General features: G+C 47.0%; 1 protein-coding gene across 1 annotated transcript; it reads right to left on the bottom strand.

Annotated features, from left to right (window-relative positions):
- Nucleotides 1–1,228: 1,228 nt before the first annotated feature.
- GINS3 (GINS complex subunit 3) lies at nucleotides 1,229–7,195 on the bottom strand. The gene is made up of 3 exons (XM_075765408.1): nucleotides 6,593–7,195; nucleotides 5,812–6,045; nucleotides 1,229–3,152 (listed from the first exon to the last, which is right to left on the bottom strand). The coding sequence occupies exons 1-3, from the start codon at nucleotides 6,764–6,766 to the stop codon at nucleotides 2,922–2,924; spliced, it is 639 nt and encodes a 212-aa protein (XP_075621523.1). The 5' UTR covers nucleotides 6,767–7,195; the 3' UTR covers nucleotides 1,229–2,921.
- Nucleotides 7,196–7,407: the final 212 nt, after the last annotated feature.

The raw sequence follows: 7,407 nt of genomic DNA, 5'->3' as shown, positions 1-7,407 counted from the left end.
GGATCATGGAGTCCAACTCCTCGCTTTAGGGGAAGGACTAGGCCAGGTCAGCTCATACCTCTTTTCAAAAACATGCCATTAAAACCCAAACAAATATGTGAATGCGTAACTAATCAGCATCTCAAATTGTGCCTATTTTTTATTTGATTGCAATGAAAACCATTGTGGCAATACTATAAAATGGGTCTATGGACTGCTTTCTCAAAAACATCAGTAGTCCTCCAGTTTAAAAGCTGAGGGACATGGGGAGAAATTACACTTAGAAGTCCTTTTCAGACCTCTTTTGTATAGTTCTGTAATGAGGATTTATCGTGCCATTCTGAAAATATACAAGTTCAAACTCCTCCAACTGATAGCTTGCCACGGTGCAATCATAAAGAACAGTTTGTGTTCATAAAAAGTACACAGCACTCTGTTGTTGTATTTCTGGACAGAAAAGAAGTATTCCAGCCAGCAAGGGGGAAAAAAAAAAAAAAGGAAAAAAAAAATCAACAGAATATCCAATCTACTAATGAAATACTGTAATTTAAAATTACAGGATCAAATTTTTTAAGGGTCTTATTGGTGTTTATTCCTAAACATTCAGGGTTACTAAAAGTGACATTGCTTACTTACAAAAAGCCAGTGCCATTGAGGACTACTACTTCAGGGATTTTTTTCTCCCCACTCTGAAATAACGATTTTTGTTATAAACCAACTGGATCTCAAAACCGCCATCTCATTAAAATAATCCTTCCAATTCAAAAACACTTCTCATCACAGACGGACTTAGACTTGCTTCCCTTGCAGCTGAAGCACTGGACACAGCTTTGACATGCTCCATGAAGTCTATGCTACAGCGCTTGGAGCAGCAGGGTACGAATACAGACACAGCTGATTGCCACCCACTACCCACCACTCGACAACAGTCGAGATAACATGGAATCACCTCCATCCATCTCATGTTTCAAAAAAAATGCAATTTATAAAATCAATAGCTTCTCAATTCGTTGGCAGTGTCTCTTCGACAACTTAGGCAAACAGCTATTACCCACATGGGATAAGTCAGAGAGGAAATACTTCTACACTCGCCTGACTGCACAAAGGTAGCTCCTGACCACGCTACCTGTAAGAGAAGAGGAATGATATAAGCAGGACTGCATCATCTATCATGGCCACAGGTTTGTGAAGACCTGCATTTTCCAAACTATGACTAATTTTTCTGCTGTGGGGCAATTAACAACAGACATTTTACTTTAAGAGCATCTCCTTACAAAATATTTATTTAACATAAAAATCCAGAAAAAGACAATAGACAAAATCTTCATAAAAATGCATAGGCTATTATGTGCCATTAAGTCATTAAGTGCAGCAGCATTTGATCTTGCCCTTACTTGAAATACTTTGTCAGGCACAGCTTCCAATTAGTCTCCTGTGGCAAGACAGCTGGCCCTGGGCTGCTGTGTGAAGCCAGCACATTGTCCCCTCTCACCACCTCCAGAGGCAGAGCTTTCACTCCTCTGGCCAAGGAACGGGCAGGCATCCTTTGTACTGGAGGTTTCCAGTTTGAAGAATCCAATATCCAGGTGCATCTGCAAGTCCAGTAACAAGTCCTCCAAGATGTGGATCTTGCTGTCACCTCCCAGTGATTCCCACAGAAGAGGAAGTGCTCAGTATCATTACAATCTGGCTCCTCCACCTAGGTACTCCCAAGGTTCACCTACAGATGCTCAGAAGCACCCATGAGATGTCCAACACCTGCTTCCAAAGGATGATCATCCTGATGACTGTGGGAACTACAGCCTACAGAGACAACCATCTGTTTTCTGTCTCCAATCCAATGGGACTTCAGATAATCTAGGTGTAAGGGCATCCACACGGGATGAAACCACTGTGCTGTTTGGCAAGTTCCAACTCCACTCACTCCTACTGGCAAGAATGACATTTACTAGGATCATTTAGTTAGTATCATTTAGTTAGGATCAGAAGGAAGGAAACTCAGTTCATTTGCTCTGTCCCTTCTATTAACCAAATTTAGTAATCAGAAGTAGTCCTCCTGAGAAAACAGATGGCTCAGAGGTTGATAACGGGGGAGTTTCCATTAAAGTTGCTGCTTCTGACCCAGTCCAGACTAACTCTTTGTTGCCTCCTCTGTAAAATACATGGAGGAGCTTAACAGCCATCATTGAGACACATCCATCGCAAAAGCCACTCACATCAAACGAGAACGCTTTCCACCCCGCGCAGCATCAACCCCACACGGGCCGAAAGCGAGAGAGAGGATGAGGCAGCATGTGAGACTTGCCCAGCCACTTCCCTTGCTACATGAGTTAAGAGGAGGTGTTTTTCGCTGGGGCACTAACACTGTGTACAAAAGTCAGCAAAGAAAAACATTCCTGCCTCACAAAGAGTACCTGTTCCACCTCAATGTATAAGAAGTGGGAAAAATTCAATGCAATTTGTACCATGTTTTTTCCCACATCGTTGGGGCTCTCCAAAGAATGGGGAACCTGGAAACAGCTGTCCCCAGGAGGTTGGAATGGGAAGGGCAAGATGAAATACAAAGAATTACACTTTTTTCCAAACAGATCCAGTATTGTAAATATAAATTTGGAAGATAAAGAATAATAAATATTAATTACCCATTTAGAAAATCATCTCATACCCTTTAGCCACCTAGAAACACTTGAACTGCAAATCCTCAGGAGTGGTATGAGTAAGCTGTAAAGCTGTCCAGTGATGTGATGTGATATATTTTTTATACTCTTGCCATCTGCCTTTAAAATTTGCACTAATCTAATCCAAAGACGTTATAGAGAAGAATTTCCATTAATGGACAGGGAGCCTGTCCTTCCCCAAAGCTGATTAATCTTTCTCTTCTGCAATAGGCAGGCTGTAAATCTCTTGGTGTCCGCCACAGTAGCTGCATGTTCTTCAGGCTTTTAACCATCCATATCCGTGAACTTTCTTTTCCCGTAATTCTGGACCAGACTGGAAGCTGTGATTTGAGAAGCCTGTCCCTTTTCCCAGCACTGGAAGTCATTCAGCCCCTTCTGGCCAGCTCGAAATAAGGCTCGCTCCAATTCATCCAGCCGAGCCACCAGAGCTGACGTGTCTTCGTTGTAGGCATTCTGAGAGGAGTCCATGATACGACGAAAACGGCTAATAAATGTCTAAAGAGGATAAGCAGAATTACTGACAGGTAACACTGGGGCTTCTTCAGCTCAAATGCTAGAGGCCTGAGTTTTCAAGGCTGAAAAGCCAAAGGTGTAGGCTCTAGTTCACAACTAGTCAAGGGTCTGCAAACGGTGTAGCACCTACTAACCTTGGATACAAAGACAAACCATTTCCTGCCTGAGCTGGGAGAGCAAGCGCCTGATATACTGGATGGGAAGCAAGCACAATTAGATTTTGGCCTCTTCCCTATGACGGGCTTGAGCAGACCACAGGGTATAACACAATTACGATCTATTCCATCTCACTTCACAAGCAATCATTGCTTTAGAGCGGGTGGAATGAATCTCATGCCACAGCAGCTGCTGCAGGAACGGACTAGCTGCAACTTGTGAAAGGCTTGGAAGTTAAACCAAACCTCCACTGTAAAACATTCAGTACGCTGAAAAAACACTTAAGCATGAAAAAAGTCAAAAAAACAAATCTACAACTAATAAATAATATTTTAAAAAGCTAAGCAACAAGACATATTTAAGGATTTTTATTTCCCTCCTTATCTTTGCTTTTGGGAGTAAAAAAAAAAAGGGGGGGGTGTCAAAATTCTTTGAAAGCTGTGCTGTTATTTCAGAGGCTGATTTTAGAATCATCAGAACTGCAAATTTTACAGATTTACTTATAGAATAAATATATTATAAATTAATAACTCTCATTTTGGCTTTGTCACCAAATAGTTATACTTCACATTTATAGTTCCTTTTTTGGTGTTTTGTTTATTTTTTAAGTCAGCACAACGCCCCTCTTGTTTGCTTTTAATAAAAAGAAAGCATACATTGTGTGCTTTGTTTTTTTTGTCAACAAGTGATGTGTCCTAATGTGGCTTTTTTCCTAAGATGTCCATTAACAGAAAGAGAAAAGACAAGGAAAGGTGTGGTCACCTCCTCAATGCAGAAAGCAAGCTTTCAGTGGACAACTCCAAAGCAGCAGTGCTTTAAAGCCTCTCTGCATCAGCCTTCATTTAAGGAATTAAGGGGGGGGGGGGGGGGGGGGGGGGGAGAAGAAAAAAAAAGCCCATAGCAATCACCCCAGACTACTTAGAGAGATGGCTGAAGAAATCTCAGAGCTGTTAGTGGTTATCTTTAAAAGCTCAACGAGCACAGGAGTCTGGAAACTGGCAAAGATGGTATCTATCTTAAAAGAGAAAGGGTAGATGGAGAGGGAGGAAGGAAGAGCCAGGGAATTATAAATCCATCAGTATCAATTCCTGGAAACATACTGGAACAAATAAACTATACATAAACTCCTGCAAGAAAATAGAGAGAAGAGTAACAGCCAACATGGACTTGCCAAGAATAAACGGAGAGACCGGTTTCCTCCGATGGCAGGATGCTGGGCCTTACAGTGGGAGGAAAAGCAGCAGAGCTATCTGTCACGGGGCGTTCCTGCAAGATTTAGCTACACCACCCGTAGGTGGTCCGTAAAGACAGTTAACCATAGCTCCTGTCCGGAGGGAAGAACATACTGAGTGGAGTTCAGCAGGGGTCTATCTGGAACCGAGTACTGTTTGCTATATTAATTAATAAGCTTACTAAAGGAACAGAAGTTATACTTATTAAATTAGCAAACAACATGCAGGAGAAGAAGGGATGACTGCAAGCATGTTGGGGAGTAAACTCTTAACTCGTAATGATCCTGACAAATCAGAAAGATGGTGTGAAAACCATAGGATGTAATTCAGCTGGGACTAATGTAAGGTTTTACATTAAGGCAGAAATAGGGAACTGTACAAATGCAGGAAGAGGAACGATCGTCCACCTATGCTATCTGTACCATCTTACTGTGGACAGCAAAACAAACGCGTAACAATGTCACTCTATGGGTAAAAACAAGATGCCTCACCATGATGAGCAAACAACATCATGGCCTATAAAATTCACAAAGTAATTTTCTTGTTTTCATCAGCGCAAGTCCCGAGGAGGAGGCTGTACGCCGGTCAGGGCACTGCACGTCACAGCGGATGCAGATCAACTGGAAAGATCCCAGTGGTGCACAATAAGGACAAGGAGAAGTTAGAAAGCATGACCCACAAAGAGATACCAAATAAACTGCGACTGCTGCAGGAAGGAAGAGAATAATCTGTCCTCAGCGTTTACTTTGTACAAGACAAAGAGAACAGAGCTTGTATTGCTGCGAATGAGCTTTAGCGCAGACGTCAGAGGAAATCTTCTAAGAATAGGATGGCGAAGCACCGAAACAGATTGCCCAGAGCAGTGTGAAGTCTCGTCATGACAGAGCTTTAAAAACCGGGTAGAAAACAGAAATAATAGAGGGTGAATTAATTCTGCCTTGCAGCACAGTCATGATTAAATAATTGTATGTCTCCTCTAGTCCTGTTTTACAGGATTTTATGAAGTACCATAGTCACAATGTGGAAATTCCAAACTAAAATTACACTCCTGGATGCCAACTTGAGGCTTCCATCACTAGACTGTGCAGTCGCCAACAGGGTTGCCCTACGACGTGAGCTAGAAATCCATACCCAATCCAGAAGTCATTTGGATTAACCCAGGATATTTTTCCTGAAGACTGCTGAGCAGCTGGGAGCAAGAGAAAGGTGGAAAAACGTAACCCCAAATTTCAAGATGTACTTCAGATACTTGCCTGCAGGATAGTCTGAGCTATCTCAGGATTCTCTGGATTGTCAAAATTCAGGAGCTGGGAGCCAAACCCGTAGTAGTACGGCCCCATTTTATGCAGATCAACCACATTGGCGTCAGCGCTGAACACCGTCCTCCAGGCTTCCTTGTAAATCTTTGGCAGTTCCACGGAAATGATTCTTCTTTTGCTGTCGTGCAGCCCTTTAGCAAGCCACAGGGGTATCTCCAGCTTCGATCCCTGCGCGAACGAGAAAAAACAAAAGGTGTGCTCGCCACGAGAATACACGTATTTTCATGCAGTGGACAGGCAGTGAACTTCATTAATGAAGATCCAGTGTTACAAAAAAGTGAATTTTGTTTTCGGAACAGTCTACTGCAATAGAAAAGAGACACACTTTAGAGGCATTGATTATGACCGCGAGACTCGGGAAGTGGATTTCTTTATTGACGTCCCATTGTCACATTATTGAACACCACAAGGAAAAGAAAAAAACAACCACAAACCCCAAACATGCAAAACGCACCCAATGCAAGCAAACACCACTCCGTGACGAGCGGCTAGAAGCACGAGGTGCCCCGCAGCGCCCCGAACCCAGAGCGCCGCCGGGGCCCGGCACGCATGAGAAGAAACCCGCGGCGCGCGACCGAGCCCACGCGCCCCGGAGCCCACGCGGGAACCGGAATCACGCGGCCCCCCACCATCACGCCCCGCCCCGCGCGGTGGCTGCTGGGAGTTGTAGTTCCTCCCCCCCCCCCGCCCGCCCGCCCGCCCGCCCGTCCGTTACCTCAGGGATGGAGTCGCCGGTGCCGGCCCCCTGGCCCAGCGCGAAGGCCAGGCGCGGCAGGGTGCTCTCGGCGCGGCCCGGCAGCTTCTCCTGCGACATCAGGATATCGTCCAGCGACAGGAAGTTCTCCTCCGGGCCCAGCCCGGGACCCACAGGGAAATACGACTCGGACATGGCCGGGCGAGCAGGCACCGGAGCGGCACCGGCGCCTCGGGGTTACCTCGGGGCTCCCGCAGCGGCTCCCCACAGCCAGTGAAGCCCCTCCCGCCGCCGCCGCACAGCGCAGAGTCGCGCATGCGCCCTGGAACAGCCCGCCCGTGGGTGGTGCAGCCCCGCCCCGCGCCCGGCGGTGGGACCGGGGCGGCCCCGGGGCCCCAGGCGGGTCCGGCGGGGCCTGGCGGCGGGCTTTTCCGTGGCAGCTGCACCGGCACCGCGGCGGGTGTTTCCCGCGCTCGGGGTATCGCTGGGGGCGCCGCGGCCGCGCTGGCCATGCCGCCCGGAGGCCCCAGGGCCCGGTCAGGCGCGCTGCCGACCTGAGGGGAGGCCAGGCCTCAGGCGGCGGCTGCGAGCTGCCGAGCCCCGGGCCAGGCGCGGCCTTGTCCTGCCCATGCCGGCCTTGCCTCCGTTCGCCATGCCGGTGGTTGGCCACCGCCAACAGCCTGTACAGCAAGGGACAGCCGTGGCAGCAGCTCCAGTTGGCTTCCAGAGTGGGCCCAGGGCAGTGCCTTGTGGCTGCCACCCCCCCAGCCTGCCCGCCTCGGCCTATACAGGGGCAGACTGCTGTAAAGGGGATGTCTTGAAGGGGTATCTCATCC

Source organism: Balearica regulorum, chromosome 13 (assembly GCF_011004875.1).
Source record: "Balearica regulorum gibbericeps isolate bBalReg1 chromosome 13, bBalReg1.pri, whole genome shotgun sequence".
NCBI classification, from domain to species: Eukaryota; Metazoa; Chordata; class Aves; order Gruiformes; family Gruidae; genus Balearica; species Balearica regulorum.
The sequence above is the reverse complement of the archived record's forward strand: the minus strand, read 5'-3'. Positions and strand labels throughout refer to the sequence as shown.